The 17,530-nt window shown below is 34.8% G+C and overlaps 1 protein-coding gene across 1 annotated transcript; it reads left to right on the top strand.

The window, feature by feature from the left end:
• Positions 1–1,874: 1,874 nt before the first annotated feature.
• si:ch73-30l9.1 lies at positions 1,875–16,336 on the top strand. The gene is made up of 2 exons (XM_001338856.8): positions 1,875–2,073; positions 12,921–16,336. The coding sequence occupies exons 1-2, from the start codon at positions 2,002–2,004 to the stop codon at positions 14,844–14,846; spliced, it is 1,998 nt and encodes a 665-aa protein (XP_001338892.3). The 5' UTR covers positions 1,875–2,001; the 3' UTR covers positions 14,847–16,336.
• Positions 16,337–17,530: the final 1,194 nt, after the last annotated feature.

Here is a 17,530-nt window from a genome sequence, read left to right as displayed (position 1 = left end):
TAAAAACATTAACTAATTAACAATAATGCTAAATAAATAAAGTGTCAGTAACGATGTATATGTCCACTCTGTCAAAGAAGGATTTGTGATAGGGTGGGCAATGACAGGGAGGACATTTTTTGGCTAAAAATAGCAGTTATTCAACACATTGTACCTGCAGCTGCAGAGTGTTTCTCTATTTAAGCTCTTTGTACACAGTTTAAAGCTATATATTTTTTTTAATTATTTTATCATTTTTATATTGTATACTAATTTAAGTTGGCTGAATATTGTCTGGGACATGGCAAAATCACATCCATTCAAATGAAAGATAATTATTATTTATTTATTTAATTTTAAAACATACGTTTGCGATGCAAGGAAGGCATCAGCTGCGTAAAAATGTGCTGGATAAAGGGACTAAGCCGAAAAGAAAATGAATGAATGAATGAATGAATAAACATAAGTTCAAGTACAAACCATTATGGCATATTTAACAATCCAATAGTGTTAGTGTTGATATAAAAGTACATGACTACCCTTACAAAAATGTCCTGTGGTAATCCTGTTGTATTTCAGCATTACACCATAAATTTACCACACAACAACTGAGCAAAGCTAAATATGACAGAATTACTACAGCAATTTCTGCTGTACAATAACAAGAATTTACCATTAGATGAAATATGTGGTTTTTCACACTACTACAAGAATATCACAGGGGTATTACATAATGTACAACAGAATTCTGTGGTAAATACTACAGGGATATGAAAGTGATACCGCATACTACCACAAGAACACTACAGGTGTAACACACAGAATCCTGTCTCAAAAACAACGAAGTACTACAAATTAACCACATACTTTTTGTGTTGTATATTTGATGGTTTACCACATGAAATACCGCAGGTAATTTTTGTAAGGGTAACATAACAAAAACAAAACAAGACAAAAAAATACATAAACAAATAAATAAAATAAAAAAGGGGGCTCGTGAGGGTCTTAATCCAGTAATTGAAACGAGTCCAAGGCATGTGAAAGCTCTCAGGCATTTCTGTTCCTCATGAAGAGAAGAGACCTTACGAACATCTTTAGATCATTCCTCCATCCCTTAAAGCAGGATTTATGACCCTGCTATATTGATGTGCATATCGTACTTTCGGCCAGCCGCGTATACGATAGACTCTCACAAGAACATGTCCTTGACAAAATCAACAATTCCTCATATTTTGTCATACTTTATTAGACAATACCTGGACGTTATGCACACAAACTGTACAAAAACATACTAAAGTTCGAGGCATTCGTTTTCTCGTGATCTCGATCGACATAACAACTTAATTTTCTCGTGATCTCGACATAACAACTCAATTTTCTCGTGATCTCGACATAACAATTTTTGTTATGTCGAGATCACGAGAAAATTGAGTCGTGATCTCGACATAACAAAAATTGTTATGCCGAGATCACGAGAAAATAAAGTTGTTATGTCGAGATCACGAGAAAATTAAGTCGTGATCTCGACATAACAAAAATTGTTATGTCGAGATCACGAGAAAATAAAGTTGTTATGTCGAGATCACGAGAAAATTAAGTCGGGATCTCGACATAACAAAAATTGTTATGTCGAGATCACGAGAAAATAGAGTTGTTATGTCGAGATCACGAGAAAAATTAAGTCGTGATCTCGACATAACAAAAGTTGTTATATCGTGATCACGAGAAAATAAAGTCATGATCACGACATAACAAAAATTGTTATGTCGTGATCACGAGAAAAAATTAAGTTGTTATGTCGAGATCACGAGTTAATTTAGTCGTGATCTCGACATAACAACTTTATTTTCTCGTGATCACGACATAACAAAAAGTTTTGATCAAGACTTTTATTTTCTCACAAAAGTACTTCCGTACGTACAAACGGTATCTTCGACGTAAAGTTAGCCTAAATGTATCCCGATAAAAGCTCGCGTGCTGTTTTTGTGTTTTAATTCATCAAGTTTTAAATCATACGTCAAGATGGACTTTATTTTTGCTCTAAGAGAGAGGGGTGTACCTGAGGAGAACCTGACCAAAATGGAGGAGGATAAGGTAACGTTACGTCCAAGTTATCTTGCCAACATGCTTTTGCAAATCTGGTTTTATTGTTATTTAAATTGTCACGCAGGGATGCATGTTTAACAGTCTCTGATATGAAAACTGATACAGGCCTAAGTACATGGATAAACAGTACGCAAAATTATTCGTCTCTATTCTTTTAGCTTCGTCGTCAAATACAATATAATTTCAAAATAACAGTGCAGACTCATAAATAAGTGATTATGTGTTAATTCGATCTAAAAGAAGCTTTAGAAAAAGACACGATATAAGCTACGTAAGTTATGTGTCATAGATCAGATCTGTCTGTCATCCATCTCAATTTAAAAAGTGTGCTTTTGGCCTAGCTAGCCCTAGTCATTTAATAGCTACTAATGCTCTTTCTTTCAGCAGCTTTAATGTTTATTTTGAGTACTATAAACATTAATATTATATACAGCCGACTAAGGTGAATTCATGTAATCTAGAACACTTTTTGGCAATTTTGACTTCTATTTTAAAGCCTATTTAACTGATTACAACATCATATTAGACTTTTCTAAAATCCTAAGATGTTTTCTTAGTAGATGTAGGTATTGTACTGAGAGTCACTTATTATCAATTACACGAATTTACCATTGGGCGGCCACATACAACTTTCAAAAATATGACACTGAATATTCTTCAAAAATGATACATATCTAGCAATGAAACATGACATGAGAGTATATTTTTGCTCCTTAATTGAAAATGAGAAAAGATTAATATTATATGTTGTAGAAGATTATAGATTTATACATCATCAGCAACAATAGCAAAAATCATTTTTTACAGTTGAATATTTACCTTATTTTCATTCAGCTGATTGTTTCTTGATTTTTATTTTCATTAAAATTGCAGGTTCTACATTCATTCATTCATTTTCTTTTCGGTTTAGTCCCTTTAATAATCCAGTGTCGCCACAGCTCAATGAACCGCCAACTTATCCAGCATGTTTTACGCAGCGGATGCCCTTCCAGCTGAAACTCAGTGCTGGGAAAGGTTCTAAATTGTGTTTTTTAAAACCAAAAGTTTTTTGCAGTTAAATTTTTCAGACATGTGATCAGCAGAGGACAAAAAAAACAGTTGAAGTCAGGGGTCTGTTCTTCATACCTTGCTTAAATGATCTAAGATAATTTGGCAGATCCTGCATCTGTTCATCTTAAAAACTGATCTCTGGCTAATTTGGTTCCTCAAACAAGTTCGCGTATCAGATTAAAATGTCAGGATGAACTGATCTGAGATAGCTGCATGAGTTGTAAAGGACAGATCTATTGATCATCAAAAAAATCTGTAAAAACTGTAAAACTTAATAAATTGCTCTTGACACATGAAAGTGTAAAGCATGCAGCCCACAACAAGGTGTAAAGTTATTGCGTATCATGTTTAACAAACCATTTACTACTTATTTTATGTAATTTAGCTCACATGGATAATTGAATATTAATCAGATGATGTCATTACGCTGCTGTGCCGTCAGCCAATTGTTGCATTGCTGATCATGATTTTGAGGATCAATAGATCTGTCCTTCACAACACACGCAGCGATCTCAGATAGGACAGATATTTCGATCCTTGAAATCATGATCAGCAATGTAACGATTCGCTGATGTGAGCAAAATTACAAAAATTTTGTTGTGAACGGTTTGTTAAATAGGTCACACTTTACATAAAGGTTCATTAGTTAATGTTAATTAATGCATTTACTAACATGAATAAACGATGAACAATACATTTACTACTGTATTTGTTCATGTTAGTTAACATTAGTTAATGAAAATACAGTAGTTCATTGTTAGTTCATGTTAACTCACGGTGCATTAGCTAATGTTAACAAGCATGGACTTTGATGTTATTAATGCATTAGTAAATGTTCAATTATGATTAATAAATGCTGTACATGTGTTGTTCATGATTAGTTCATGTTAGTAAATGCATTAACTAATGAAGCTTATTGTAAAGTGTTACCGTTAAATATGATACGCAATAACTTTTCATGCTTGTGGGCTGCAGGCTTTACACTTTCATGTGTCGAGAGTATTTAGTAATTTATTTAGTTTTACGTTTTAGATCGGATTTTCTTTACTATAGTAGCCCAGGCCTATTTTATTTTCCTTATCGGCGTAAGGAATTGAAATTAATTTTGCATTAAAAAGCATTTTGATATTTGTAAAGAAATCTGAAACTTTGGCAAAGCATCAAATCATCATCATATTAGCTGTCAAAACGTGCATGACTGCATAAATTATTATTCCGTTATAAAAACAAATATTCAATATTGTGCATGTCTATTATCTTACAGAAATTGTACTAAAGCTGGATCGGTACCTTTAAATAGTATGCATTCATTTGTATCTAAAAAAAATCCATATTAATAAATGTTCTCTTTGATCCCATTGGGGAAAGCCACCACGTTTTGAACTTTTATCTAGGAAGTATTATTTATAAATCTTTTTAAACGTATCTATATAAAAAGTTTCCCAGAGATGGGTTGCGGCTGGAAGGGCATCCGCTGTGAATCACGTGCTGGATAAGTTGGCGGTTCATTCCCCTGTGGCAACCACTGATTAATGAAGTGACTAAGCCGAAAAGATGTCAGGATGGCCGAGCGGTCTAAGGCGCTGCGTTCAGGTCACAGTCTCCCCTGGAGGTGTGGGTTAAATCCCACTTCTGACTAGGGTTGTGACGATGAGGAAATTTCCCCACTGGTTAATCGACACGTGACAACACCGGTAATACCGCTATCATCGTGTGAGTGGGCGTTTCTTCTTTTCCTCTTTTTTCTGCTTTTAAATAGCTTATAAATGCGTGCGTATAATACTGTACTTTCACTTTCAGTTTTGCGGGAGTTGCCAATTCGTCGTCAATTGTTTGAATGGACGAAAAGGAAACTTCACTGTTATTAAACAAAACATATATGTTAAAATATAACTTAAAAAAAAGTAAAAAAAAAAAGTTAAAGTATAACTTTTATTAACATAACGAATAAAACACAACAATGCTACATGGTGAAAAAACTGTGGTAGTTGGAACCATACAAATAACAACCATAAACGCCTGTATTATATATTAACAGCTTAGTCCTTATGAACAATCTGTTTATAAAATACCCTATTAACGAATCTTTAGGCTATTGAAGAATAAACCGAATATGAAATATGATCCTTGCATAATGATCACAACTAAACAAGCTAGTACTCATTTTATATATAAACTATGAATAAAAAAATGTTAAGAAATGGAACATTATGTTAAAAAAAAATGTAAAGACTACAGGCTAAATAAGAGCGCCTCCTCAGAGCTAAACATCACCGCACACGTGTCAGTTTACAGCTTCTGTAAAGTTCAGACAACCTCAGATATCACAATCTCAATAAACAACATGTAAATGTATAAATAGTTCGATAAGTATTGTTATGGAATATTTATAATGATATGATCTTGCTTTTTGGTTATATCGATACAGCTTTGATCTCTCTTACAAGAGGCAGTTACAGGCGGAGCATAAGGGCGTCTCACACTGTCAGTGGCGGAATACACACAGCACTGCCAAGACGTTTTATTTTTAGTTTTATTTGTTGCAGATTTGCGTGTTGTTCCTTTTTAAAAATACCTTTTATTTTTAAAATCTCTCACGTTAATGTTGTCTATCGAGTAATAATCTCCACTCGGATAATAACATAATCTCCCTCGGATTGGAGTTCGGTTCGCAGTAAGACTATTCGACAGTAGACCAACACCGCCCTGTAAGTTTACACACTGCATAGACTGTACAGGTCCACAGCTCTGGTGTGGTATGAATTACATGTTTTAAATGACAGCAAGACATGCTACGTTTAGTTTTTATTGTAAAATATACATTATAACCCAGTACACAGTAAAATAATATGTTTTGAATGGCTTGTCTATTGACAGCGTATAGCCGTTATTTAAATAGGCTAAGCATATTTTCATTAATATTAAAACACATTAATTCAAACTAGTCAGCCTTTGATTTTTTTTCGTTTACGTATATTTTTATCCAACGAAAAATGCAATGAATTCTTTATTTTGGTCTTCATTTTATTAGAATTAATGGTCCCACTTTATATTAAGTATCCTTAACTACTATGTACTTACATCAGAAAAATAAATACAATGTACTTACTGTGTTTATGATGTATTTGAGAACACTTGTGGTGCTTTTGAGTTGGGATAGAGGTTAGGTTATGGACAGGTTTGGTGGTATGGGTAGGTTTAAGGGTGGGTTAAGGTGTAAGGGAGGGTCAACATTGTATTTACAAATGTAATTACAAAAGTTAATTACAGATGTAACTACAAACATGTATTAAATCAAGCATAAGTACACAGTAAATACATGTATTTACATAATAAGTACATTGTAACAAACTATTAAATCCTGTGTAAGTACATGTTAGTTAAGGCCACTTAATATAAAGTGGGACCGAATTAATAGGCCTATAATTAATAGGCTACACAACTCCTACATATCTTTGGCTCCAATTGCGTTTTACAGATATCCTACCAATAGACTTTTTTGGCTCAAAGACATTTATGCCTGTTAATTTCAGTGGTGTATTTTGACAGATTTCGCAAAGACTTCAGCTATTCTACCTGTCAGCTGCACCTGCCTAAGTTTTGCGACTTGACTTGTATTGCAGCTCGATGTCTGAATGAGAGAGAGAGAGAGAGAGAGAGATCAGCCCTCAGACTCGATGTGTGGCCGCACGTCTCAGTTACTTTATTGTAATTTTTAATATTGGCTCATCTAAATAAACTTTTCATTCGATTAAAAGCCAAAATATTGCCAGACAGACGAAGCAACTTTCGGTTTTTGAAGAGAGCGGCATCAGTTATAAAAGATGCGCCAAACACAGGATGCGCTCTTGTCGGCCTATTCATTATAGATTTTTTTAACATTAAACACATAATCAAGTTGAATAAAGAATAGCTGAACTTCGGAAAAAGTGCTCACGTTGCCAGGATGTTGTTTCTCTGCAGTTAGATTGTTAATGGCGCGGCATTGCTAAATCACTCGTTTTAATAAAATAATAAGATATTTATTATTAAACATTGTGAGATGATGGTCGCGTGATTTTTAAAATGAGAGCATGCGTTGCCTATTTATGGCCATTGATCTATCCGCGACCCACCCATAGTTAAACATAAAGGTGGGTGTATAAATTAGTTATGTTTCCTCTAGATACTGCCACCTTTGTCAGGCAAAGTTTGCAGATTGCCTCATTAACGTCTTCAGGTTCTCTTTTGCATTTGGTTTGAACCCAATATATAGCCAAACAGGTGCTTTTGCAATGCGTTTTGACACTAAATCGTCCGCCATCATCTTTCTGTAAATTCGACTCCTCTTTTCTCCTCACGTGATAAATGAAATATGAAGCAATGTAGCTATGTTTAGATTTTAATTATAGAGCATGCTCTCGTCTTAAGTCAATTATTTATAATTATATTTTCCATTTAATTCAAACAAATGTTTAATAAAAATAAAAAAACTGAATACTTAAAAAAAAAACGTGGGGACGGTGTCACGGTGGAAAAGTGATGTCACCGGTGTTGCATCTTAACACCGGTATCACCGTCAACACCGTCTATCGTGGCAAGCCTACATCTGACTAACCCAATCTTGGGCGAGGCAGTAGTGCAGTAGGTAATGCTGTCGCCTCACAGCAAGAAGGTCGCTGGGTCGCTGGGTCGCTGGTTTGAACCTCGGCTCAGTTGGTGTTTCTGTGTGGAGTTTGCATGTTCTCCCTGCCTTCGCGTGAGTTTCCTCCGGGTGCTCTGGTTTTCCCCACAGTCCAAAGACATGCAGTACAGGTGAATTGGGTAGGCTAAATTGTCCGTAGTGCATGAGTGTCTGTGTAAATGTGTGTGTGTGGATGTTTCCCAGAGATGGGTTGCGGCTGGAAGGGCATCCATTGCGTAAAACTTGCTGGATAAGTTGGCGGTTCATTCCGCTGTGGCGACCCCGGATTAATAAAGGGACTAAGCCAACAAGAAAATGAATGAATGAATGACTAAGCTGAAAAAAAAAAAGAATTAATTATTATAAATTTTACATGTAATATATAAACTTTTTAAAACTATTTAACTTTTTTCCCAAGAGTATATAATCTATAGGTTACTACTGTCAGAAAATATCAGAATTCTGTACATACTTTCAGTATTACCTTTGCTTGAAATGACTCGATCTAATCCTGTTTACATGAAATAAACCTGCTCATGAGCAGGGGTCCGTTCTTCGTACCCTGCTTAAATGATCTAAGATTATTTGGCAGATCCTGGATCTTTTAATCTTGATAACTGATAACTCTCGCTAATTTGGTTCTTCAAACAAGTTCGCGAATCAGATTAGAATGTCTGGATAAACTGATCTGACATCGCTGCTTGTGTTGTGAAGGACAGATCTATCGATCCTCAAATCATGATCAGCAATGCAACGATTGGCTGACGGCACAGCAGCGTAATGACATCATCTGATTAATATTCAATTATCCATGTGTGCAAAATTACATCAAATTAGCAGTAAACGGCTTGTTAAATATGACACGTCCACATATGACCTTCCACATTTGTTGTGAGCTGCAGGCTTTACACTTTCATGTGTCAAGAGTATTCATCATGTATTTCAATGCAAATCAATGTATTTAGTTCTACATTTAGAAAAGATTTTCTTTATTATAGTAGCCGTTTTTTAATCGGTGTAATAAATGTATTAATTCTTTCTCAAAAAATTTCTATTATCATACACAAATTGTACTAAAGCTATCTAAAAAGTTAATATCAATAACTTTTCTCTTTGCACCACCAGGTGGCAGTCTTTCTACTTTCATTTCGGGGGTGCAGATTGCTTAAGTTTTATTAATACATATATTTTTTACTATATATATATATATATATATATATATATATATATAGTTAAAAATAGTTACTATTTTCTCAAGTGTATATAACTACTACTGTAAGAAATTATCAGCATTCGGTACATGCTTTCTGTATTACCTTTGCTTGAACTGACCCGATCTAATCCTGTTTATATGAATTGAACCTGCTACCGACCAGGTTTGAGCTATCAGATCTGTTGCTATGACAACAACTCTTGGATCAGCTTTGAAGAACCAAACGATCCTGGATCATCTCAAATTGTCAATAACCAAATCCAGCTAACTAAGTAATCCACATACGAAGAACAGACCCCAGATTTATTAGCCCCCCCCCCCCAGAATTATTTGCCCCCCTGTTTTTCCACAATTTCTGTTTAAGAGAGGGAAGATTTTTTTAAACATAATAGTTTTAATAACCTATTTCTAATAACTGATTTATTTTATTTTTGCCATGATGACAGTAAATTTTATTTGACTATATTTCTTTCAAGACACTTCTATACAGCCTAAAGTGACATTTAAAGGCTTAACTAGGTTAATTGGGTTAACTAGGCAGGTAAGGGTAATTAGGCATATTATTGTAAACAATGGTTTGTTCTGTAGACTATCGAAAAAATATATAGCTTAAAGGGGCCAATAATTTTGAACTTAAAATGTTATTTTAAAAGTTAAAAAATATATAATGTCAGACATACTGTGAAAATTTCCTTGCTCTGTTAAACATCATTTGGAAAATATTTAAAAAAGAAAAAAAAAACAAAAAGGGGCTAATAATTCTGACTTCATATATATCTGTGTGTGTTTAAATAATAAATGATAATTCCAAAAAATAATATTCTTTATATAAATATTTGTTATTGACCACACAATTTAACTTTTTTTTGTTGTTGTTTTGTCAGTTCAAATGTTTAGCAGTTTATTAGTCACCTAAATCATGTTTAATAGGTTTATAATTAAAGGTTTATAAAACAATGAAGGCGCAAACTAGAGGATGACACGGAAGATGATTTCCACTCCTGTCTCGTCCCTCTTCCAGACCAAAGTTAAAAAAAATCTGTCTCATCCCACTCCTGGTAAAATTGACTCCCACTCCCATCCCACTCATGTTTAAAATGACTCCCGCTTCTGTACCACTCCCTTATATATAATATACTTTTAGTTTTTAGGTAATACATTAGAATTTTATTGTATCTGTGTGTGTTATATTTATACAACAGTTCTGTCTAGTTCTTAAATCTGATTGGCTGGCAGCCGTGAGATATTTAAGTAATATCAGCATCCGTACAGCCTCTTTACCGTTTGTGTATTACTCCGCCCACATACAGCCAGCAACGAGCAGACACTACAGATTGACAAATATTGCTGTTTTTAGACAACAAAATGTTCTTATGAGGCTTTTTTAGTCAAGAATGTAGTTGTTTAGATTGCAACTATGCAGTTTATTTGCAAGAATAGTGCCTATTTTAAAATATTTACAAAATCTGACAGACCTGGTAGCCATTAACCCGCCATACTGAGCAGACCAAAGACGGTTGACGTTTTCTATCCACAAGATGGCACCAGAACCTCATAATAAAGCTCCAATGCTTAGAAGCTCATAACAGTCTGATTTCTAACTATAGCAGATCAAATCGTTATTAAACTGGTAAGCATACCTGCCAACATTCCTGTTTTTCCTGGGAATATCCTGTATTTTATACCAATCTCCCGCAACCATCCAGTTTGATTAGATGATCTCTCACTTTTGTATGTTGTAGTGCTGTATTTATATCAATTTGCTCGCATATCAGGAATGTGTGTTGTGTTAGCAGATTAAAATATGCAAAGTCTGCACGTGTTTAGCGTTTTTCCTAATCGCAAACAACACGCAGTCTGATGTTGATTGCGTTGCTTTTTTCGGGGTTAATTGTTGTGATATCCCGATTGCAACATAGAAATACTGTAGACTCTAACACTGTAATAAGATATCTCTGTAGATGGATGGCATTTCATGTCATGTTCAGCCTTATAATCTTAAAGTGAACAAAATCAGCTCTTTTGTAATCACTTTAGACATTAGGCTATAGAGGCTATAGAGATTAGGCTATAGAGAATCATTCAAACACTAGCTCTAAAGTGACATTGGTGAATTAGTAACGGCTTCTGCTGTTTTGACGTCAACTGCAGATGTGAATGAATAGGGGAAGAAAGTAGTTCCTAATAAAAAGGGGTTTTTAGACTCTGTGTCTGATTTTCAAATTTATATACATGATTGTGTCGTCGAATTTTGGTCGCATATGCGCCCAAAATTGTATCTATGCGACCTCAAAATATATTTGGAGCATTTGTGCGAGTGCATAAAATTGTTTTGTGCGACCAGTTTTTACTGCAAAATGTTCACCACATACGCGGATTTGGGAGACATTCACACAGAATGCATCTCTGCACTTGAAACGCACTTTAAAAACAGTTGTTATGTCAACTTGCTGCAGTAAACAAAGCTTAGTCCGTAATGCTTGCCCCGCCTTCGCGCTCTTCTTATTGGCCCCCTGCTTTAGCACTGAAATATCAGCTGTCAATCACTCAGTCAAGCCTTCTGGCTTGGGATGACAGAGAGAGCAACTACCGCGAAAGAATGGTTAAGCGCTGAAGATGAGAATAATGATAACACTGACAGATTTTTTTTTAGAAACCATGGCATCTAAAGTTACAAATAATGACTAATCTTACTAGTGATCCTGTGCTGAACGTTAATCCACCATCTACACTTTTCAAAGAGTGGATAAAAGACTTCCATTGGCTTCAAGTCCGCTATGAAAAGTCTGTTTGATGGAATTTTCAGGTTACTGTTTGCCACATCTAGCACAAGAGGTTCTGTTTAATCCTTCATTTAATCGCCGGATGCTGTCCGCCGTGCAAGTGGCAGCTATATGTAAAATTTAACACCATGTATACCATCACAAACAGGCTTGCACTGAGTAAACTAATATCGCTACTTATGAAAAGACCGGTATTGCTATTAACATGAAGTATGCATATAAGAAGGTACAATATATGTCAAAAGCATCAGTGCATTATCAGACACCACCCGTGAGAACAGCACAGTTATTTTCGTTAACAGATTCATTCATGTCAAGCAGTGTGTGCAGGGCCGTTGAGCGGTCCGTGTATCCTTTAGTCACTCAGTTATGTTATAAAAATGTACTTTCTTGTGATAACGGGGTTTCGTTGAGACATATTTTCCTCACACTTGCATTTATTTTTTTGCTTGTTAGTTTGATTACTGTTGATTTCAAGTGCAACAAATATGTTTGTATAAAACTTGTAGTAACGGTGCTAATAATTGGTGGGTGCGACTAAATTTTGGCTGATGCAACTAAATTTTTTAAGTTAGGACCACCGGTGCTACCAAGCAAAAAGGTTCATTTCAAGCCCTGTATATATATATATATATATATATATATATATATATATATATATATATATATATATATATATATATATATATATATATATATATCACTCCCGTCTGCTCCCGTTAACTAATCTTATGCTGTACCATCCCAATTCCTTGATTAACAGCAAAGATGACTCCCATTCTGTGGAAATCCCACGGGAATCATCATCCTTCAACGCAAATCTGATTTACGCAAATTACAAGGTTGCCCTATAGATATCAAAAAATACGAAAATCCGTATTTATACAAAAGGATCACATCCCTGCTTTTTGTGATAAAAAGAAAGCAAATAACATGTGCATCTCCCTTTTTGCTTATGTGAAAAATTGATTCATCTATTACGAAATAACTAGTGTGATCCAAACCATGGAATTAGTGATCCGTTACACCACTAATTAATATTTATTTTTTTCCAGCTTCATTTAATTGTTTTTCTTTGACAACAAGACCTAAGCATGATAAGACAATATTATGATTTTCCCCCCAGATTGATTGTGATGTTGCACGACTACTAAATGAAGAAGAACTGTCTAAGTATATTCCCCGATATGGAGATAGGGTTTTTGCAAAGAACTGGATGCCAGCAAAACGAAGAAAAATGAAACTACCAGCAGCTCAAAATCAGAAAAAGAAGTATGGATTTGGCAATAGGAATGCTGAAACTAAGACAAGAAAAATTGAACTTGGCTGGATGAACTACCAAGATAGCAGCTACAAACAAGTACGAAGACCTAAAGGAGGTGGAACACGGGAAATTGTTGTTCAAAAAGAAGACACGATGTCATCTGTTCTGAATGTGGGGAAAAGTCTTTTTTTCCCGAATGGTGAATCAGCAAAAGGAAATGCTGATCATTTTACGTTTATGCTCTGTGGTAGTGGCTCTGAAGATCCACTTAAAGAAGATCAGACAATTGGCAGCTTGTATGAGGCAACACATTTTAGAATTCTCAGGCTGTATGTGTGTACAAGACTGAAAGATCAAGAATCAGATGAAATTGACACAATTCTGACTCTAAAGAAACCCCGGCATGCTTCCACACCAGATGATGGTCCATGTACTTCTGGGTGTAATGATCAGAACAGAAGTCAAACTTTGCAATCCCCACCTCTTATGCATGTCAGCTCAATTGATGTACTTCAGTCTTCTGAAGAAGTGGTTTGTCTGGGTAATGATGTAGACACATCTTTTGACATGGTCTCTGACACACTTGTGGACTCACCTGTACATGTTGATTTTGTTGTTGACGAAACAACCACAGATGTCGTTCCATTCAATTCAGATCCAGACGTTTTTCCAGGTAACTCTATTCATGAATCCACAAATGCTGAAGAAACAGTGCCAGAAGACACAATGTCAGTGCCATCTCAGGCAGTTGACTCCCAGGAACCAGAGTCATTCTTTGAAAACCCAAGGAATGTTACTGAAAGTGAAACCGTTGTAATTCGCAGAGTTCACTGTGTCAATGACATGATTCAAGCTTTCTCTGACAAAAACATTCTACATGCCAATGTAACTTTCAAACGTGTTCTTGAAAATGGTGAGGAGGAAGCTGGCATTGGTGATGGAGTGCTCCAGGACTGTGTTACTGAATTTTGGCATATATTTTATGCTACAAGAACCTGTGGAACGACATTCAAGATACCTACACTGCATCACACTTACCAAGAAAGAGAATGGCAAGCTGTTGCAAGGATTTTTGTGCTTGGATGGCTGCGCTTTGGTTACCTGCCGATTCAGCTGGCGCCTCCTTTTTTAAAAGAAGCTTTGTCACTTCCATCAGAAACAAGTCTCATGGAGGCGTACTTCAGTTATATTAGTCAAGCAGAGAAGGATGTTTTGAGTGAAGCGCTCCAGGACTTCCAAAATGCTGATATGGATGAAGTTCTAAGTGTCCTCAGCAGTCACAGCTGCACAGTACTTCCAAAGGAAAAGAATCTGCAGAAAATACTTGAAGAAATTGCACATAAAGAGATGGTGCAGCAACCAGCGTACATTATAAAGTGCTGGCGACCCATTCTCCAATCTGTTGGGGAAAACATGACTGCAGAAAGGCTGGAGCAGATAACTAATGATCTCCAACCAAAGGCGAGAAATGTTGCCAAAAACCTGAAGTTCCCACTTTCGATGCCCCCATCTGAAACAACTGTGTCAAACCATCTCTTGCGATTCATTAGGGAGCGAGACCAGAAGGAGCTTGGTCTTTTTCTCAGATACTGCACAGGCTCGGATTTATTTCTCTCCAAGACGATTCACGTAACATTTAAAGAGATGAGCGAGTTTACAAGAAGGCCGATTGCTCACACTTGTACACAACAACTGGAATTGGCAAGCGACTGCAGCACCTATGCAGAATTTAGGGCAGAGTTTTGCTCTGTGCTAAACAGTGGAGTATGGGTAATGGATATTTTATAGCCATACAAAGTTTAAAGTTGAAGTATGCTAAACCTCAAGCTGTGCTAAACAGCGGAGTGTGTGTAATGGATTTTTTAAATATCCATACAAGGGTTGAAAGATGGTTTGATGTATGTTTAAATACACATAGCAGTTGATGTAGTTGAAACAATTGTCATTTTAAAATCTATTAACAGATAAGATTTAGTTGTCAATGGTAGGCTAATTCATATTGTATACCCTTTCTATCAGACATGTAGCTAATTTAAACAGGACTGGTTTATTTACTCCTGTAAATAGTTTTTCTTTTCACTTTTATTCCTTGTGTACTGTTTACATTAAACTGTTAATCTAAGTATTCTGTGGTTTAAGCAGTACAGTTTCACTTGAATCGTTTCATTTGCACTAATTTAATTGTTTTTATAAACAACTGTGTACAAAAATTATGGATGTTACAAATTAAAAGTACACTGAAAAAATGATTCATTAGATGTATTATTTTGTTTATGTTAAGTTGTTGTAAATAATTTAAATGGGCTAAATTTAAACACAAATTAAGTTAAACATTACTAAATATTTGTTCAAATTCAGCCCCTATAAATTGTTTACAACCACTCAACTGCCAAAATTGAGTAGATCCAATACATATTTTTTTCAGTGTATTATTTTTATTTTATTGATTACATTCAGTTCTGAAAATAAAATGTAATAAGTTGTATATGAGTTTTTTCAAGAGTTATAATAGAGGTTTAGTGATTGAAAACACTGTAAAAAGTAACTAGTTACTGAGTACTTAAGTGAGTAAACAAATTGCCTTAAAAGCAACAAGTTGTCTTTACAAAAATAAAGTAAACTCTTGATAAAATAATTGTAATTAGTCATTGTAATAGAGTGAATCTTTTTTACAATGACAAACCATTTTAGCATGTCTCTTCAAATAATTACTGCAGTTTTTACAACATTACATATTTGGTGCTTCATTAAGTCGATAAAATTTACAATTATAGCCTTTATTGAATTTAGAAGTCATACTGGAGTCTGGAAGAGCAGATTTATTTTAGTTACTGTCATTTTGCTAGACACAGAAAAGCTAAAAAAAAATATATATATATATATATATAATAAATGTGTATTGGAAGAGATCAGTTTACTTTTATTTTAAAAAAGTGAATACAACTTGCGTAATAATAAAAATTAAGTCAACTTAACAGTTCCAAGTAACAATGGGTTTACTTAATTATTTTTGTAAAGTCAACTTGTTTCTTTTAAGGCAATTTGTTTACTCGCTTTAAGTAACTAATCACATTTTACAGTGACAGTTTAATAGTTTCCCATTAGGTGGTTTTTACCATGTTTATGATAGACATTTTCAATGTATGCTGTACATGCAATAGTAATTCTTACTTATCTTGTTGAAGCAGCTTCTATAAACTCAAACTAATGTTTTTGCATCGATTTTGTTTACAGTTGTATGATGCGTATTGTTGCCTTCATATTAAACCACAGTTTTTTGACTCATGCTTTGATGTACTTTCCTAAACGGTGAGAAAACATTTTGACAATTGTATAGTCATCTTTTACGATTATGGCATGTTATAAATTGTATGATATCTATAGTCGTCTAACCAGAGGTCGAATGTCTTTGTACAATCTCAGTGCCTCTGTGGCTGCTGCACTTGGCTGTAGATTGCTCTACTTCATAACAAGAATGCAGAGGTCCTAAAAGTCACACGCATAGGGCATGTCTAATTTCCACAGGCAGACATTTTTTACACAATCGCACCCAGTCTTTCAACATCTAGTAGTCCATTGACTGATTTCAAGAGTTCAAACTTAGATATTGTTTTACAAATGTTAGCAGGTTGCATGCTGTCCCGTGAGAGAACCCTGGGCTCGGAGATAGTTGAGCCCAGGGCTCCTGCCTGGTCAATAGAGCATGTAAGGGGAGTACGAAATCAGGTGGTTCACAAACTAATTTCGAGAGAAGCACTTGATATGATTGACTGCAGCTGTCACTTTGTGTACACTGGAAGCTTTTGTAGCCAAAACAAATTCCTTGTGTGTGTGAAGCACACTTGGCAATAAAACTGATTCTGATTCATTACAAGCATTGATAAATAAAATATAGTAAAGATAAAAGTAATTTATAGTTTTCAGGTATTCACTATTTAGGTACAGATATTGAATAATCAACACTGCATAGTCTTCATCCTATATTATTTAATCTTTTTTAAAGTTACAAAACATTTCTTGCTTCCGGATATTTTAAAATTTGAAATATTGAAATGTTCACACAGTATCAGGCCATAAAGGGACAGTTTACTCAAAGATTAAAATGTACTGTCTCTAAACTATAATCCCAACATTGCATATCCTGTGATGTGACTATTGCGGATGCACATATTGCGATATCGACGCTGAAACTATATGTGCAGCCCCAACTTGAATATGAATTATTTGTCTTTTCTTGACTTGCTCACACATTGTTAGTGCTTTGTAAGCATGATCAAACTCTATTTTACATATATATAAAACAAATTTAACAAAATAGATTGTTGCGTGTTCTATGATATGCTGTAATAAATTTGAACGTCATTGTTTTTCTTATTTACCATCTTTATGTAGACATTACATAAAACATTACGTTATAAAAATGTACTTAAAAGGAAAAGTTCTGGAAAAGTATAATATAATATATATATCGC

The sequence above is a fragment of the Danio rerio genome, chromosome 12 (genome assembly GCF_049306965.1).
Source record: "Danio rerio strain Tuebingen ecotype United States chromosome 12, GRCz12tu, whole genome shotgun sequence".
Classification (NCBI taxonomy): domain Eukaryota; kingdom Metazoa; phylum Chordata; class Actinopteri; order Cypriniformes; family Danionidae; genus Danio; species Danio rerio.
This window is presented reverse-complemented; position numbering and strand designations above follow the sequence as displayed.